At 30.9% G+C, this 19861-nt stretch overlaps 2 protein-coding genes across 2 annotated transcripts; one reads left to right on the plus strand and one right to left on the minus strand.

Annotated features, from left to right (window-relative positions):
• Nucleotides 1-2009: 2009 nt before the first annotated feature.
• On the minus strand, nucleotides 2010-9038 carry LOC101246533 (dihydroxy-acid dehydratase, chloroplastic). The gene is made up of 14 exons (XM_004240166.5): nucleotides 8414-9038; nucleotides 7377-7448; nucleotides 6853-6900; nucleotides 6022-6176; nucleotides 5736-5930; nucleotides 5552-5663; nucleotides 5390-5459; nucleotides 5243-5301; nucleotides 4998-5121; nucleotides 4834-4904; nucleotides 3787-3888; nucleotides 3071-3151; nucleotides 2397-2555; nucleotides 2010-2322 (listed from the first exon to the last, which is right to left on the minus strand). The coding sequence occupies exons 1-14, from the start codon at nucleotides 8948-8950 to the stop codon at nucleotides 2272-2274; spliced, it is 1836 nt and encodes a 611-aa protein (XP_004240214.1). The 5' UTR covers nucleotides 8951-9038; the 3' UTR covers nucleotides 2010-2271.
• A 7306-nt stretch (nucleotides 9039-16344) lies between these two features.
• On the plus strand, nucleotides 16345-18048 carry CHS2 (chalcone synthase). The gene is given in 2 exon segments (NM_001247107.2): nucleotides 16345-16621; nucleotides 16903-18048. Coding segments are annotated over 2 exon segments (1170 nt in total). The 5' UTR covers nucleotides 16345-16443; the 3' UTR covers nucleotides 17895-18048.
• The last annotated feature ends 1813 nt before the right edge of the window (nucleotides 18049-19861 follow it).

Genomic DNA, 19861 nt, shown 5'->3' on the forward strand with positions numbered 1-19861 from the left:
TGACATATCAAATATTTTACCTTGATAAGTTACGATGTATCTACATTAGAGTTGATTAATTTAGGGTTTAAATTTTCTAATAGAATAACTAAAGAAAAATCTATCAAAAGAGAAAAAAAATAGTTTTACAAAGATATCGTTTTATTAAATAATTTGAATTTCTTTTTAGAAAAATAAGTTAAATTCTTAAAAATTAGAAAAATGACATTTTTAATGAAAGCAGAGAAAATATATTCTCACCCATACCCCTTTCCATTTTCATAGTACATATTTCTCTATATTACGTATAAATATTGTTGAGATAATATATTTTTATTTATTTATCCATCGTTATAAAATAACTAAAACTTACTAATTTTTCTATTAAAATATTTTTCTTCATACCGTTTTAAAATGGTAAAATTATTTTAAAATATTATTTTTAAGCTAAAGTAATTGTTAATTTGTGACCGATGTGATGTATGTACGTACGCCTGTTTTCATGCTAATTATATTTGGTCTGTGTAAGCACTCTTACAACATTGAAATCATCTGAAGTAAACTAACATTTTGAAATATTTTCTTCGTCTCAATTTATATATATATATTTTTTTTAAAAATATATTGCGTTCTCATTTTTTAAAAAGTAAATAAATTTAAACACCTATTTAATAAGGCTATGACATATGGACATGCGGTGAGTATCGTGGTTTCTTCAAGAAATATATACATATATTTTCGTTCTCTTGTCTTCCGCCTTTCGAATCTCGCTCGTCGCTCTCACTTTTCTCTCACTTTATATAAACACAAATGTATCCATTGTGTTTGTGTTTGTATTTACAAATACAACTGCATATATTTTCGTCTTATACACTTAATATTATACAAATACGATTTTTCTCTACCCATTTTTGTTTTGTCTTCCTCTTTTTCTCGCTTTATACAAAACAGATTATACAATTGATTATTTTGTATATGTATGCCGAAACAGATTATATAATTGCTTCTTTTGTATATATGTACAACGAAATAGTCATAGCTTTCCTTTGTATATGTATAGTGAAATATGTATATTTATGTTTGTTGTAGAGCGCAATTATGCAAATTATAGTATACTAATATGATTTTGTGTTTACTATATATGAAAGTTACTCATAACTCTATCGATTTTGTTATCAAATACAAAATAGGGCAGACTAAAATTGCTAACATTTTTATATGCATGTATATGATTTGTCGTGAATATTGAATCTCTTTACATTTCTTTATACATTATTTTTTATATTTTAAATCATTCTAATAAAGAATTCTGACTCTCAAATTTGAATGATCAAAATTCTCGGTTTTACCTGACTCTACACAAAGCGCAAAATATATCACTAGTCTATATATGCAATAACATAACCCCATATATATTCTTCTCGAATACTTTGTTTGGATCATTGTTACCAAACATAGTGTAACCTATCATTTTACAACTACCACTCTTATCTTTGCATATTTATTTGCATTCATCATCTCAGCAACTTGATTCTAATGCCCCCTAAATTTGCCAGCAAATTTTATTTAGACTTTCTTTAATAAAAATATATTGTAACTGAATATCTAACATAGTTGATGTTCTTCTTATACACCTTTGATTCAATCCTTAATAAAAAATTTATACATGTTTTCAAATGTACATTACATATATAAATAGTTAACCACTTAAAATATATCACTTTTCTGTAGTTACACGCACGTCAGACTGCCTAAGGTTTTATATTTTATTGAAACTAATTCCTGAGCAAACAAAAATATGACATAATTTAAGTGACTAACTTATCAACGTAACAAGTATTTGAGAATGCATGCAAAAAAAAAGACCATTTATCGTGTTTTCAAATACTCATCTGATATAACTCTTAATTCAAGTGTCTAGATAAAATTTACCGACAAATAATATGAATTGTGAAAACAAAACATTGTTATGTATAGTCATGGTGATCAATAGACTTTTAAGGTGAAAAATATGGACAAAAATGCAAAGATACTGAAAAGTGATTGTTTTTCATTAATATAATTTCACCAAGCATTATACAATTTGAATCAACACCATTCAACAAAGTAAAGGATCCTGAGTTAAAACGTAGAAAATCGAAAAAAATCGCGTAAACCCTCAACTTTAAAAGAACCAATTCAGGTAGCTACACTCGAAAACCAACAAGGCGAAAAACGCCTCCATTGCAGCATCATACAAAATCTGGGAAATCAGGATTTTCACAGGTTTATGTAAAAAATGGCTTCTCTTGTCTATTCATCAGTAACACATCCCTTGGATGCAGATTGCACATTTTTTATATACTGCAAGGAAAACAAATTGGGTCGATATAACGATGTTTGCATTCAACTCTGTCGAGTATTGAACAATTACGTACCTTGTGGAGAACACCTCGATCAGCTTTATATGCAGGGGGAGTCCAATTCTTTCTACGCAGCTCCAACTCCTCGTCTGATAACTGAACGTCCATTTTCTTCTTCTGAATGTCGATTGCTATTATGTCTCCATTTTGAACAAGACCGATTGGACCTCCTTCCTGGTGAGGGTTTGAATAGCACAACTCTTTATGACGATAAACTTAGATCATATAGATTTTTCTATGTTATTTTGAAATGTTTATGATCTAGCACTGTTATTACATGCGGATATTTCTATAACATGTTTTTCTTAGAAGGAATACGATATTTAACAAACTTAATAAATCAAAGGGAACTGTTTAAGTATCAATCACGTTCTCATAAGCACAGTCGAACTGAGTGAAAAAAGTTGGACGCTAGAATAAAGACGAGAACCAGTTTAGCTACTAAAACTAGTGAATATCCTTTTACAGTGGCCGGCATCTTTATTTAGCCATATTTTAAAGATCATTCACATATCCACAATCTTAAGGTGATTTACGAGTTCCAGACAGCTGCAAAAAATAGAGCAACACAAATGCTAGAATGGTCCACCGGACACCACAGTGAAAGCGATATGGTAAGATGAGGGAAGAGAAGAAAGTATGTATGATGTAAAATAAGTAACAAGTTGAGAAAACGAATGTTAATGCACCTGTGCTTCAGGACATATATGCCCAACGACATATCCATGAGAACCTCCAGAAAATCTTCCATCAGTAAGTAATGCAACATCCTAATGGACAACACAAAAATAAGCATTCAGCAACAAGAACAACCATACACTACGAGTAAGGCCATGCAACAGTTTCAAAATGACATGCTAAAACAAATATATACGAAACAAGGAAGAAAAAGAAGGGCTTAATACATGGTCAGCCTCTTAAACATGTAAGGATATTTAATTTAGACACTCGAACTAAGTCATGTTTCAATTGAACACCTCAACTCTTAATGAAGTGTCAAATTAGACACTTCGATTCAAATTTCAGAGAAACTTCTGCGTACTTTTCGTTCATCTATTAAATAGTTAAGCTAACCACATAACATATGTCATCTCCTTTAATAATGCACATCAACCTCAAGCAGAAAATGCCTGGGGTTTTACGCTTATTGAGGTGAATGCATATAATAAAGAGGGATGAAATGTTTTTTTTTTGGTTAACTTAACTACCTAATACATGAATGAGAATTCCGCTCAAAAAATTCCAAAATTTGAACAGGAAATGTCTAATTGGAAGACATTGTTAGAAGTTGGGGTGTTCTATTGGAACAAGGCTACGGCTTAGTTGGAGTGGCTAAATGGAATATTCTGGCAAGTTCAAGGGGCTGGCTATGTATTAAACCAAGAAAAATTATCACATTATATACCTTCCCAAGACCTGCGCCCATAATTGCACTTGTGGGTGTCAGCATTTCAGGCATTCCTGGTCCTCCCTTAGGCCCCTCTCCTCTAATGACTACAACTTTTCCCTGAAAGATGGTACACAGAAAATGTGTCTTAGGCTACCCAACATCCAACACAACAGAACTGGCTCGAAAAATAGAGCTCAAACAATTGCAGCCAGTTACTAATAAACAAACGGAAAAGGCAGGAACTAATAACTGACGATTTCAATGTTCTAGAAGAGAAATTCAGAGTGAAACCATACTTAAAAGATACTTTGCTACTAGGCAAATGAAATGGAATCCTATGGGGTCAAATGCGAGCAAAAACGGAAGAATCAACAAATAACAGACAGTGGGCAGGATACCTCCATGAAATACCCATTTTACCTTATGTTCTTACCTGAAACTCCAATTAGATATTTAATTCCAGTAAATCATAAAATCGAAAAGAAGATACATATAGACAGCAGCAATATAGGACAGAGTGTAAGTCCATACAACAAGACAAACAAACGAAGCAGAGATCCTACGTTTCTTCTTAGCTGCCTTATCAAAGACCTACTTATGTTTTAGATGTTTTGCATAAACTCTGTGCTTGGGCGAGAGGGCATTAAACCCATAAAGAAGACAAGGCTATTGACTCAAGAAATATATGAAAGAAAAGCAACAAGAGAGAGAGCATGGCTTATTTTCATAGTAGTAATAGGTTAACAGGAGCTTAGATGAAATACCCAAAGGTGAAAGGCTTTCAAGTGTTGACATTCTGGCAACGTTTTAATCTTTAAAAATGCCTAGACAAGGGAATTTTTAAAATTTGTTCATCCAAGATAGGATCCATTGTTAGTAAATGCTCGTACCCTTTTGTCTACTAGGCTTCAAGAAATTTCAATATTTACGATTAATCTGAGCTATGAATGCTTCTTAGAAAAATTGACATTTTGGCACTCATATGGCCTCCTCACTTCATTCCCTGGTTTATCATGATAAAAGTAAAAGAAAGGAAGACATGGAAAGGGATTTTCGGCTTGCCTTAAAACTCAAAGGGTCTTCTGAGATAGCCGCAATCATAGCTTCCTCTCCTTCGAACACTAGTGCAGGGCCTGATGAACAAATTCCCATGATTGGTCTATCTTCAAAAGGCAAACAGACAGTGTCCAGAGACATCAAATATTAAACTCCAAATAAGAACATACCCTTAAAGTACATCCCTTCTTTTCCAGTGATCTTTGCCACGCTGCCCTCTGGTGCAAGGTTTCCATATAATATCTGAATATGGCCTGTTTCTTTGATGGGGTTTGACAACGGCCTTATAATTTGCTAGAAGAAAAAGAAAGACAGACAAAACTGAATATTTATCCCTAATTTCCATCAGCAGCAACAAACCTATAACAAAAATTAGTGCAACACATGGCAAGCAGTCATTGGTAGAGAGACCTACCTGACCTTCAGCTAAAGAAGGAAATAGCTTTGCATTTTCAGCCAGTGTCTTTCCCGTGACTACAAATCAAAGAGCAAGAGAAATGAGTTCCACCAATTTTAGAAGACCTATATAAGAGAATATCTACTAAGGTCATTAAACCAATACCAGTCATACAGTCTCCATCCAAATACCCAAGCTCCAAAAGGTGGCGGATGACTGCAGGTGTACCTCCAATCTACACAACCAAGCTTATCAGAACAAAATAAACAGCAAGGGGTGCCTACAACCAAACTACAACTATGTTGGCACACATAGTATTGCACAAACCTTGTGCACATCCTCCATGACGTATTTTCCACTAGGCTTCAGATCTGCAAGAAAAGGAACCTCATCGCTAACCTTCTGAAAGTCATCAAGAGTTAATTCCAAGCCAACAGATCTGTGGAGATACAAATTATGACTCACACACTCATCCAAAAAATAAAGTGAACTCGGTGGAAAAATTGCTCACCTTGCAATAGCAATTAAATGTAGTACAGCATTTGTAGATCCACCAAGTGCCATGACCATCACCATTGCATTTCGAAGTGAACTTTTTGTGATGATATCTCGAGGTTTCAAGTCCATCTTCAACAATTCCAAAAGATATTTCCCCGCTAGGCGACACTCATCCAACTTCAGTGGGTCTTCAGCAGGTGTGGAAGAGCTTGTGTATTGGAAAGGAGATGAATAGAGGACATATTAGCAATGAATCTTCATTCTTTTAAACAAAGTTTAACTGCGTCACATTTTTCTACCTATAAGGCAGCGACATGCCCAATGTCTCAATAGCAGATGCCATGGTGTTTGCAGTATACATTCCACCACAAGCCCCCGCACCCGGACATGAATTACGAACTACATTCATCCTTTGTTCATCACTGACACCACCACTAACATACTCTCCATACACCTATAATTAAAATCAAAGCATGAAAAGGCAATCACCAATGTTCTTACAGAATTGAAGATCTGTGATTTAAAAATCTAAGACAAAAGGCTGCCTTTCAAGTTTAGCTTTCTCGAAATAAAAGATTTTGCATGCTTCTGTCATATAACCCCATAACTACAACTCCCAAATGACATGTCTGAAAGCTTAAAATTCTAAGAGGGGATTTCATTGGCTAGGAAATGCTTAAAAAAAATTATGACCTTATTGGGTAAGAATAGAAAATAAAACGGCTAAGAAGAATTGTAATCTAGTAAAGCTTTTTTACTCACCTCCTTAGTGAATTTGTGCGCAAATGCTTTACTTATCAAAGAAAAAACCATTAAAAAAAAATCTCATCCTTTAGACAGCTTGAACTCACTTCACAGAAGCTCCCTCTTGAATATTTTGATGTTCCCCCATGGTTCCTCAAGTACCCGCATAGGCTAAGAGAACTTCAACCAAAACATGCTTTATCCTTGTCTTAATGGTTTTATTTTCTAAAGACCATCCACTGATATGTTTTCACCCCAAGCACGCTTATTATTTTCCATGTATCACAAAGTCCATTCAAAGCCCTACCTAAACAGAGGATTTTTATCGCACTTCGAAGGCGAAATGGACAGACGAATTGCTTAAGGGGGCAAATAAGAAGAAATACCTGGAAGGCTGATACTATGTCGAATGTGTGCCCTTGAAAATGACCAGGCTGTATATTCGAGAAAAGGTAAAGGGTCAATAATAATTTAAAAATAAACAGCATAAGAGATCAACACATATGCTGCAAATGTTGAAATGTTATCTAGAGTTGTTTATGTCGCTTTTTATATAGTATTATTTCTAGAAAGTTGGTTACCCTTACAATTAGGCAATAAAGTAATTGATGAGACTGTTTTTCATATTGAGTGATTTCATCTATCACTTGCTCAGTAGTCAGTACATCAAAGCATTAGATTTCAGATACTACACTGGTACTCTTTCACCTTTGCTTTTAAATATTCTCCCTTAAAGTGCAGTCTCCCTTTTTGTTTATTCCCCATGGTTATTCAACTTCACTTTTCTCAAAGAAATTTTGAAAGCGATAGCATGGTCCCAAGCAGAGAAAATCAGAATATAATATATATCTACAGGAAAAGAGACTTTGGAAGAACAAGAAAGAATCAGAGATGAATGCTACTATCTGACCTTAATGGTTCCACCATATATCATGATACTTGGCCTGTTTAATCTTCCCATCGCCATAATTGTGCCTGGCATCTGCCAAATTACAACAATTATCACTTGATGGAGATAGAGCATGCCGGAATTCATGTTTTTACTAGCTCAAATTGCAAAAAAGAATCATCAAACTTTTATACAAAATCTTAAAATATACTAGTAGAAGAAATCTTACCTACACGAGATTGCAAGTATGTACAAAGATAGACAGCAATCTTATGAAAGTAAAACAGCAAATGTATTGAATATACCAATAATGCAAAGCTCACATCTTTTTTCTCCAGAATAATAGCAAAGTTTGCATCTTTTATTCAATAAATAAAGCTAATCCCCCAATAAACTTATTTGTGTCGACTTTCACACTTCACAATTGGATAAAAGAACTCAGAATCACCAAATATCAAGAACATCCCAAAAACCAACAAAAAAGTACAGAAAAGAGTGTCACAGATTCACTCACATGGTATAAACAAAATACACTTCCTAGAAGAATATACTTTAGAAAAGAGTTTTAAGCATTAACTGATAGCTAAAAATGGTCCCCTTTAATTTCAAATTCTATTAAAAACTAAAAAGAAGCTCAAATTTTCATCACATACAGGTATAGCAATATTCCTATCATACCACTGAGTAGACATAACTGTTTCATTACTATCAGCAATCAATCAAATCTCTTGACATTACGCCTACCTCTACGAGAGGATATTTTCAATAAACCCTCAACTTAAAATATAGCATAAGCAAGCAATAACAATAACGAAATAATGAGAAATGGAGAGCAGTCCGCAACGAAATAACTCAGTTTCATTACTATCAACAATCAATCAAATCTCTTGACATTACGCCTACCTCTACGAGAGGATACTTCCAATAGACTCTCAACTTAAAATAAAGCATTCGCGAGCATTAACAATAACGAAATAATGTGAAATGGATAGCAATATGCAACGCAATTAGTCTCTCTTTTTTTTCATATTCTATTAAAAAGCTAAAAGGAGGCTCACATTTTTATCACATCCAGGTATAGCAATATTCCCATCATACCACTGAGCAGACATAACAGTCTCAATACTATCAGCAATCAAATCTCTTGACTGCAAACTAAAACACATTCCTCTAGTCCCCATAGAAATAGCATCACTAACACCAATAGTATTAAACCTGAATCCCACCATATCAGCTTCTTGAACTCCTTCTTTAACAGCTTCAGCAAGTTTCAACAAATGCATATTACAAGTGTTCCCTTCATACCAAACTGATGAAATCCCAATTTGGGGTTTTTTCATATCGTCATCAGATAATCCTACACCGTACAGAATCGCTTGTGAACCACCTTGAGACTTGGGTTCAGTAATCCGGCTGCTAAATTTGTTGAGTTTCTGAGATGGGGTTGTTGAATTGGTAGTTTCCGGTGGTGCTCCGGCAGCTCGGATGGTGAGGGTGGGTGGGAGTCTACTGTGGTAGGGTCTACATTGGATATTGAAAGATGGGATTTTTTGGGTGGTGGGGTGTAGAGGTGGAGAAAGCAAACTAGCTTGCATAGCTAGGGAGAAAGGGGGTTTTGGTGGGGTTTTGATTTTGGGGGGGGGGGGGGGTGAGGAAGAAGAAGAAAGACAAAAATATATATATATATATATATATATATATATATATAAAATACTATATAGTAAATTTTATTTTTATTTTATCAAATTAGTGGCATGTTCATTGTTATTGAAATCTTGTTTTTATTATAAAATAGGCATAATACGTATATTGAATCCTAAACTTGGTTTCAATTTTTAACTTTGATCTCAAATTTTCATAGGACATAAATAGGCACTTTAACTATTCCATCTTTCAATAAATAAACACGCGATTCCTACTTGGCAAAATGCATGAAATGCACACATTTTGCGCGAGTGAGGATAATTTTTGAGGCCACAAAGGTAAAAAAAATGCTGAAATGACAATTCAACCCTTAATGAATCTCTTTTATATTAATTAAAATTAATTTTAATTTTTTTAGTTTCTAAATGACATGTAAGATATTTTTTTAAAAAAAAGATATGTAAAATGATTAGTTAGTTGGTAGTTACTGGTTTGGCTCACTAATACAAGTGGGAGCGTTTGCATTTCACGCACTTTGGCTCCAAAAATCGCGTGTTTATTTATTGAGAGATAGGATAGTTAAAGTGCCTATTTGTGCACTATAAAAGTTTGAGGTCAAAGTTATAATTTGAAATCAAGTTTATGATCCAATTTATGTATTATGCCTATATAATAAGAAGATTTTTAATTGTACAATAATGTTTTTATAAGAAAGTAACAAGTTATTATCTCTTTGTGTTTGGGTGGATTCATTATAGTTTGGAGTAATAACAATAGCTAGTTGGCTAAATAACTTAATTTCTATACGTTGAGCTCGAAATTTGTTTATATTCAATATGATTTTTGAAAGAATAAAATGGAATAGACGTTTCTCGCAAACATTAATTATTCATAGTGAGAGAGATGGTCCTTGGTGAGTTTTCTTTTTAGCTCTATGATTTCATTTGAACTGAATTACATCAAGGTAGAGTTCATTTTGTAATAAGAGCTCTGTTGGGCTTTTATGGAGCTTGGGGCTAGAACATAGAGTTGGAAGACTAAATTGAAGATTACTAGATGACTGGCAGAGCAACACAGTAAGGACGTTGAGACTGTTTGAATCCTCAATTTATAACAGGAAAAAAAAAGAGTTACTACAATAGTTATTTAAAGATCCAATAGATATACATACACTCTTCAACGAATAAGAGAACACTTGAATTTTGAGAACGCACATATAAATATTTTAATTTGATCTCAACTGACCTCTAAACATTCTAACGGGATTCCGAAAAAAAATGTGAGCCTTTTTAGTAAGTTGGACTTTCAAAGTTAATAGAGGGTTGGACTATGAAATGAAACATGAAGTTGGTTAACCTGATTCACTAAATATTTGGGCCGGCCCATCATATACACAAGTACCCAAAAATTTATGGGCAACTGTCACATATAGCAAACAAAAAAATCATATTTGTATAATATAGCAAACTTTGCATAATTGCGCTCCATAGCAAACATAAAAACTGTATAATTCGCTATACATATAAAAGTGTATAATTCGCTGGCCTAAATTGTATAATTCGCTGGCCTAAATTGTATAATTCGCTGGCCTATTTCGCTGCAATTGTATAATTAACTTTGCATACAGTTGAATCGAATTAAAATGTATATATATTGCATAATTATAAGTGTATAGCAAGAAGATATATGTTTTTCTCGCTTTATACAAAAACAGAAACACAATATATACACTTCTGTTGTATAAAGCTAGAAAAATTGTATTTCACTGCAATTGTATAATTCACAATTGTATAATTTTTTGGCCTTTTTCTTTGCAATATTTGAAGTAAAATGTTTGTAAATTATATAATTAAGTGTATAACACGAAGATATACATTTTTGCATGTGTATATACAATTTTCTCTCGCTTTATACAAAACAGAAACAGAAATTATACACTTCTGTGTATAAAGCGAGAGAGGCGAGAATGGGAGAGTGGCGAGCGAGACTTCTGGGAGAGAGACTTCTGGCAAATTTTTGTCAATGTTTGCTATGGAGCACAATTAAATCAAACCCTAGCTATTCAATTTAATTTAGGTTATTAGTTTGCTATTTTATACAATTTTCCCAAAATTTATTTCTTTAAATATATTATTTTTATGCTTATATTACCTGAAAATATAATATTATAATTTGATCACTCCAACGTTGTAAATTACTCCTGTTTTCTTTTTTTGGTTATAAATATGGAAAAATTACTTAAATAAATAATTTATTTTGTTATATTCTTTAATTTTCTTAATGTTTGAAAAAATTACAAAAATTTATATTCTATTCTATTTTAAATAGATAACTTTATATAATATATCAGTTAGATAAATGCGATGTATCAAGACGTTAAGTGATGTATTTGAAATCGAGACGCGATATATCTAAATGTAGAGAGATGTATCTGAAACTGGAACACGGTATATCGGGGTGTTTTTTGATATATTCAATTTTCACTAAATTTAAGAAGTTTATAATTAAAAAATAATAAAAATATGATGTAATTGACTTTTTATAAAATTTCCAAATATTGACACACATCCTTTTCTTTAGGCACTCTTCTTGTTTCTCTTTTAAGATTAAGAATAATTAATTAAGCAAAGTATTCACATGCCTTTTAGTGATAATTAATTCACATAGTTTAATTATCACTAGATATACTATCTTCATTTTATATTAGTTAACCATTTTACAAAAAATAGTTATCTCATATTAGTTGTTAATATTATTAAATTAAAAAGGTATTAATTAATTTTTTCCTTATATTATCGTTGCAATTAATTTTTTAAAAAAGTGTTTATATTTATTTGTACATCCCAAGAAGTTTTTTAAGGGGTGAATTAGCAAATTTTTACCTAATTATTACGATTCCTTAATATGCGTGTAAACACTAAATGATTAACTGATATGCCACAGATCAGGAAAGAAATTATTAATGATAATTTTATTTTAGCATTTTTTGTTAATGTTCATAAAATAAAATATATAATAATATTGAATCCTATGATAATTAATAATATAATATTAACAAGAATTTCAAACACATTTTATAAATATATCTATTTATTGCCGCAAATTTTTTATTGTCATGTCATTTGGTGATCTAGTCTACTAGACTAGATTTAGCCTAATTGTTAATTAAATTAGGCTCAATATATTATTAGGTGATCTAATTTATTAAATTTGGCCAAATTCTTTGATAATTAATTAATTATCCATACATAAATGTCATTGATGCTGGTTTGCTATACTTCTATAGTTTTTAATTCTTTTCAGCCATCACTTGCCAACTTGTAAGCCTTTAATTATGGCAATATATTTTTAAATATTATCGTAAAATTAGAGGTAATTGAGTTAGTATAATATTGTTAATTTCTTTTTAATAGAGATATATTCTTATTATTTGGTAGATATAAGTTTATGACGTATTTCACGTTTACTAATTCAAAGCTTTGGTAATAACAAAGCTAAGGTCTTGATCATACAACTAGTAAACCTACATATTTGTCTATTTCGGAACGCAAATTTGAATATATATAAGAGTGATCTCATCTACTGACATATGATGTTTGAACATATAATCGAGTTTTTGTGAATGAAAAAAAATCAGATGCTCTAATGGAATATACTCTTCCAACTATTGCAGACAAAAAAAATTAATTACTAGATAATTCTAACATTAATTACCAGTTATAATATTAATCACAACACAATCGATTCGAAACACAATAATAACATTTTTAAAAAAACTTGGAAAGTGACTTTATATTATCATTGTTTATTGGCTGATTAATTGAATTTACCAAAAATTATATATAAACTAGAGACAAATGCTATTGCCAATATTCACTTGGTGGCAAAAACTTGACCTTATATTATACCTAACACCTTTTCAATTTTAATTTTAATTTTTTAGAAAGACATTTAATTTTATCGAAGAGTAAATATAATCGAACAAGGGGTGTTATATGAGTGAATTGATTAGAATTTCAATGGATAATAATGAATTAAAGTGGGTTGATCTCAAAAGCTAGCGTATGCAAGAAGGGGTCATCGAGTTCACCTGAATCCACGTTTTCCATGTATGATATGTTTTATTTTTTAAAAAATATATAATTAACTATAAATGTGTGAATTCAGACTAAACACATCAAATAATGCAATAATGATTGAGCGCACCTCTCGAGTGAGATTAAAAATTTAAATCTTACATCTGTCTTGTTGTGTTTTTCTTTCTAAAATTATGTAGCACTATTCTAAGTGATAATTGATAGCACTTTATATACAGAGTTAGATCTTTTAAAATTTTCAAGTTTTACACATTGAAAATTTTTAATATTAATTAAACCAAAAATGATCCTTGAAAATAATTAATTAATGATAATACTTGTAAATATATTCTTTTAGCGACAATATTTTTGTTGGGTGGAATTAGTGGTTCAATATTAATAAACTATATTACTATTCCAAAATAAATAAGATAAGAGACATCCATAAGGGACTAAAAATCTCTATCTATTCTTGTACTGGTATTTAACACAAACTTCACTAAATGAGCATTTAGTCGTAAAAAAGAAAAACTACTTATAATTTTTAAAATTGAAATTGTATTTGTTATATACTTTTTACTATAAATATTTAATACTTAAATGTAATCTTTTTTAAAATTATGAAATTTAATTGTTCCTCTCATAAATGAACTTTTTCTTTAAATTTTATATTTTAGAAAGAAAAAGGTAAATAATCATCGAGTGTTTGTACCAAATCAATGCATACATGTCATATATTTAAATATATAGTTCATTTAATTTCATCAAATTATATAATAATAGAAACTGTATTAGCTTAATATAAACACCCGATGCGAATAAGGTTTTTCCGATAAATACGTAAAAGCTAAAAAAAAAAGAAAAAGAGAAAAGAGATGACGTTTTAACTTAATTTATAGTCCACACATCATACCAAATCTTCCAACACCACACAATGTACCTACTTAACAATCAAACACAAAAAGTAATAAACCTAACTTAATTCTTTTTCTTAACTTCATCAGTTTGTCAAACTGATGTTAACTAACCTATGTTGTCCGTTTAATTTATTGAGATTTTTTCACTCTTAATTAATACGAGTGAGGAAAAATTTATTGAAAGCGGCCGCTCTACAAGTGGATCATAAAAAATGGGTCCATATAACTATAATTATGGTAAAGTTTCTCCTGGTAAAAGAAAAAATCAAATATGATTTTAAAAAAATTAAGAAATATACCTAACAATTTAAAGATTCAAGTACTTAATTAGTTGACAGTGTAAACACTCGAGGCAAATAATGAAATCTCACTGGTAGGAGTTAAATATTTAGCTACATTCTAGTCTGTAATATAACAGAATTTTATTATATTTTGGCGTGTCCAAATATGAGACTAATATTAAATTTAATTTATTTTAGATTTATCGTATCAAAATAGACTTGCATGTATCTAGGATACATACACAAATCTCGTTCCTCTCGTTCGATTTTGCTTTCCACTTTCCTATGTATTTAATATCTCAAATGTATCTAGTTCGATTCATATGTATTTGGAATACATGATTAACTCCCTCCATATCTCCTTGACCTCTCTCCCTATTTCTTGTATATGGTAAAAAAAATAAAAATACATGTATATATTTAGATGAATCTTCCTAAATATGTGACATAAAACTCTTAATTAATGATAAATATGTAATTATTAAAAATTATAAATAGAATTAGTATATATATAATATAAATATATGTCTAATTAATGAGATAGTTTTTTCCGGTGGTTACGTCTTAAATTGGATATTACGATGTTAATTAAATTATTGTATCTAACTATATTAGAACATGTTTTATGTATAATATATGTCCAAGTTTAGCATATAAAATTTAAAGGTACTTTTTTACTTACCACATTAACTAAAAAAACTTATATTATACGTGTTATACTCTTGTTGTGACGTTGATTTTTTGTTATCATGTATAAAAATGATTTAAAAAATTAAATATAATTCATTGGATTTTTATAAACATATTGACCAAAAATAGTGTAACGATTTTATTTTGAAAAGTAGGTAGCATTAGTGGCAAATAGAGCTTTTCGATAAAAGTGCAATGAATATTCATTATATAAGTTATAATTTTTTTACTCAAAATTGTATATAATAGCAAACTAATAACCTAAAACAAATGGAGTAGCTAGAGTTTGATTTAATTGTGCTCCATAGCAAACGTTTGCAAAAAATTGTCAGGCGCCTCTCTCCCAAATATCTCGCTCGCCACTCTCCTCTAATCTCTCGCTCACTTCCTCACTTTTTATACAAACACAAGTGTATAAAAATTATTTCTAATTGTATAAAACAGAGAAAATTGTATAAGTACATATATTTTTGTTCCCCTCTTCCAGATCTCGCTCGCCACTCTCCCAAATCTCGCTCGCTACCCTCGCCTTTCTCACTTATACAAACAGAAGTGAAATGTATAAATTGTGTTTTTATTTGTATAAAGCGTGAGAAAATTGTATATACACATGCAACTACATATATTTTCGTCCTATACACTTATAATTATACAATAAAAATACTCCCCTGCCCAGTTTCTTTTGCTTTTCTCTCTTTCTCGTTTTAGACAATTCGATTCAATTGTATATTCCTTGTCAAGTCTCTTTTGTCTTTCTCTCTTTCTCATTTTATACAAATTCAAATTGTATATAATCATTCTATACACTTATAATAATACAATTCGTTTTATACACTTCGTTTTTATACAGTTCTCTGCCCAAGTGTCTTTCTCTTTCTTGTTTTATATACTTCGTTTTATACAATTTGCTTCAACTGTATATGTATAACGAATTATACAGTTTCTATGTTTGCTATGGAGCGCTATTATGCAAACTTTGCTATAGCATACAAATATGATTTTTTTATTTGCTATATGCTAAAGTTACCCTTTTTTATTATCAATTAGATTAATTTTACCCGTTATATAATAATGTGATTCGATTTATTTATGTAATATTAACAATGTATAAAAGGTAAATTTTATTTTCTCGTTATCAAATTTAAATGTATTGAATAATTTAATTGATCAATAATTTTAAATTGAAGATAAAAAATATTTATCATCCGAACAACTCCGCTCGTCGATTACGAAAAATAAGAGTTGGGGAAATATTATCTGAAAATATTATGTGACAGATGGGCCTAAAAAAGTTGCTCAAACACGTGAAGACTAGCTACCGCCTACCAGTTTGTTATGAAAATTTCTTCTATAAATATCAAAATCTCCATGCAAACTTAACACAAGCCATTTTCTCTTCTTCACTTGCTAAAATTTGTATAATATTTTTTGTATTTTCATATACATAAATCTTAGTAAAAAAAAAAAAAAAACCGCGAAAATGGTCACCGTTGAGGAGGTTCGAAGGGCGCAACGTGCAAAGGGACCAGCTACTATCATGGCCATAGGCACGGCGACTCCTTCGAACTGTGTTGATCAAAGCACTTATCCTGATTATTATTTTCGAATCACTAATAGTGAACATATGACTGAGCTTAAGGAGAAATTTAAGCGCATGTGTAAGAAATATACCCATTTTTTGAAATTATTGTTTATCATCTAATCTTACACATTTTTAGTGTGGATTATATATTTAAATAAGATATAATTACATATACCAAAACTATGTTTTGGCTATTGATAATTAAATGGTATTCCTAATTAATTGTATCACACATGATATACTTTACTTGATACTAACTAATTATATATCAACATACAACAAAGATGAATTTTATTAGGTTTTCTCGATAGATTGATAAATATTCTTTTTTTGATTATTATTTTTCGTTTAACGCAGGTGATAAATCGATGATTAATAAGAGATATATGCATTTAACTGAAGAAATTTTAAAAGAAAACCCAAATATTTGTGAATACATGGCTCCTTCTTTGGATGCTAGACAAGATATAGTGGTGGTTGAAGTGCCAAAACTTGGCAAAGAAGCAGCCCAAAAGGCCATTAAAGAATGGGGTCAGCCCAAGTCCAAGATCACCCATGTGGTCTTTTGCACCACTAGTGGGGTGGACATGCCTGGGGCCGACTACCAACTCACCAAGCTTCTTGGGCTTCGACCTTCGGTTAAGCGGCTCATGATGTATCAACAAGGTTGCTTTGCTGGTGGGACCGTTATCCGACTGGCAAAGGACTTAGCTGAGAACAACAAGGGTGCTCGAGTTCTTGTTGTTTGCTCAGAGATCACTGCAGTTACTTTTCGTGGTCCAAGTGATACTCATTTGGATAGTATGGTTGGACAAGCCCTTTTTGGTGATGGGGCAGCCGCAATGATTATAGGTTCAGATCCATTACCAGAAGTTGAAAGGCCTTTGTTTGAACTCGTCTCTGCAGCCCAAACTCTACTCCCTGATAGCGAAGGTGCTATTGATGGTCACCTTCGCGAAGTTGGGCTAACATTTCACTTGCTCAAAGATGTTCCTGGATTGATCTCGAAAAACATTGAAAAGAGTTTAATTGAAGCATTCCAACCGTTAGGCATTTCTGATTGGAATTCCATCTTTTGGATCGCGCACCCTGGTGGGCCGGCGATTCTAGATCAAGTTGAACTAAAACTGAGCCTAAAGCCCGAAAAACTTCGGGCTACTAGGCAAGTTTTAAGTGACTATGGAAATATGTCTAGTGCTTGTGTTCTATTTATTTTAGATGAAATGAGAAAGGCCTCATCCAAAGAAGGGCTTAGTACCACAGGTGAAGGCCTTGATTGGGGTGTACTTTTTGGATTTGGGCCTGGGCTTACTGTTGAGACTGTTGTGCTCCATAGTGTGTCTACTTAGTATATAATATTACTAAAGGGGGTTATAAGTTAAATAGATTATCTATGTAATCTTATATTATATTTCTTATATTTGGTGTATCATGTATTTATTTTGTTTTCAATTGAACTTTGTAATGCATAATGTGTGTAAGAAAAAGTTCATTTCCCCTTGATCTCTTGTCTTTCTTGATATTATTTTTTGTCCATAGCAAAGTTTCTAAAATCTAGCTTAAAAGATAAGTTGTTAAATTAAGAGGAGATAATTTAACTGAATGATACGTTTCTATATTTTGTTAATAAGAAGTATAATTATATTAATTGGCTCCCACTCGAGACATAAATAAAGATATGGATATTTTTTCATGATTTTTTATACGTTTTCTATTTCATTATATGATACTGTTTAGCTTGATACAAAATTTAAAAAAAAGAAGAAAGAATTTGGAAATTAGATTTGTGGTCTAAAATACAACTTAGGTATTTATGTAGCAACAAATCAGTTTATTAAATGTAAAAAAAAAAAATGATGTTTGATTCTTTTTAATTATAAAAATGTAATATTTTTTTTTAATTAAAAAAAGTATGTTATATAAGCTTAGAAAGAGGGAGTGTGGTTTAACTTTTAGCTACATCTTTTAACCCATATATAGTTACTCAATTTAGTCCACTTTTACTTGTCCGGTTAAATAAAAATCAATTATCAAATTCGAAAAACCAAAAGCTAATTATTATTTTATATTCTCTTCGTTTCACAAAGAATAACATGATTTGACTTAGGACGAAGTTTAAGAAAATAAAGAAGATTTTGAATTTTGTAGTCCTAAATTAAAATTATGTCAAATGTATAAAATTGTCATTTGATCTTGTGGCCTTCAACGTGCCACGTGGAAAACTAATACTAAAATTTTACAAAAAAAAAAGGTTATTTTTTAAAAATAAACAAAAAAAAGAAAGGAGATCATTCTTTTTGAATTGGAAGGAGTAGTTTATACATATAATTTATCTTGAATACTCCTAAAAATTATGCATAATTGATCATTGCGTGAGATTATTATTATTAATAATGATAAAGTAAAATTATTATTTTATATCATTTCTTAAAAAGTATTGTGACGAAGTAAATAAAAATGAACGGAGAAAATATATATAAATAAGATTAATGGATAACTTTAACCTTAGCCCACACGAAAATAAAGTCTAGTACGGTCTAATTTAGTACCACATATTTGCCCCTAACATGGATTACATTTAATTGAATATAATATCCTCAATAGTACTAAATATATCGGGTCTATTTGTAAGATGAAATAAATAACGATATAATAAGATTATTTTAAGTAATGAAAATTACTAAAGTTCTTTACACGAATGGAGGTATATAATGGTCAAATAGATATTTAAAAATAAAATTTCAAAAACTATTGAGAGAGAGTAAAATGCTAGCTAAATTATATGTCTTCAATCAACACGCTCCATGATGCACAAATTTATGATAGGTTCTTTATATATCAATTTAAGATTTCACTTTTAGTTCGAAATATATATTATCTATTAATATCTTATGCGTTTTATTTTGAATAAGATTATGATTTTAGATTTGAATTCGTCTTTCATAGGTACCTGATGGAATAGAAAGTAACAAAGGAAATATTGATGTGGCAAGTACAATCCGCCAAGTGTGGTTAAAGCATATTATAAGCAATATGAAAGAGATTTTGTAAATTTTCTAAAGTATCGCTCGAAAGAATTAGTAGATGCTGGATGTATGATATTAACCATATTGGGAAGAAAAAACGAAGAACGCTTTAGCAAAGGAGCTTGCTACCTATTAGAGCCTATGGCGAGGGCTCTTAGAGAGTTGGTTGTAAAGGTAGAAACTTAAACTTTTAAGATACAATATAACTTACAATTCGTTTTACCTTTAGAGATGAGTAACCGATTGTGTAGTTAGAAAATATAAACGGAGGATATGTATTGTTAGGTTTC

This window comes from Solanum lycopersicum, chromosome 5 (assembly GCF_036512215.1).
Source record: "Solanum lycopersicum chromosome 5, SLM_r2.1".
Lineage (NCBI taxonomy): Eukaryota > Viridiplantae > Streptophyta > Magnoliopsida > Solanales > Solanaceae > Solanum > Solanum lycopersicum.

Bases quoted from the DNA above. Each gene is read 5' to 3' on its own strand.
- LOC101246533 (XM_004240166.5), bottom strand. From the start codon at position 8,950: ATGCAAGCTAGTTTGCTTTCTCCACCTCTACACCCCACCACCCAAAAA. The intron at 5,664-5,735 runs GTGAGCAATTTT...GTATCTCCACAG, and splicing joins CATTTAATTGCTATTGCAAG to ATCTGTTGGCTTGGAATTAA. The intron at 3,152-3,786 runs GTATATAATGTG...GTTGTCCATTAG, and splicing joins TGGGCGCAGGTCTTGGGAAG to GATGTTGCATTACTTACTGA.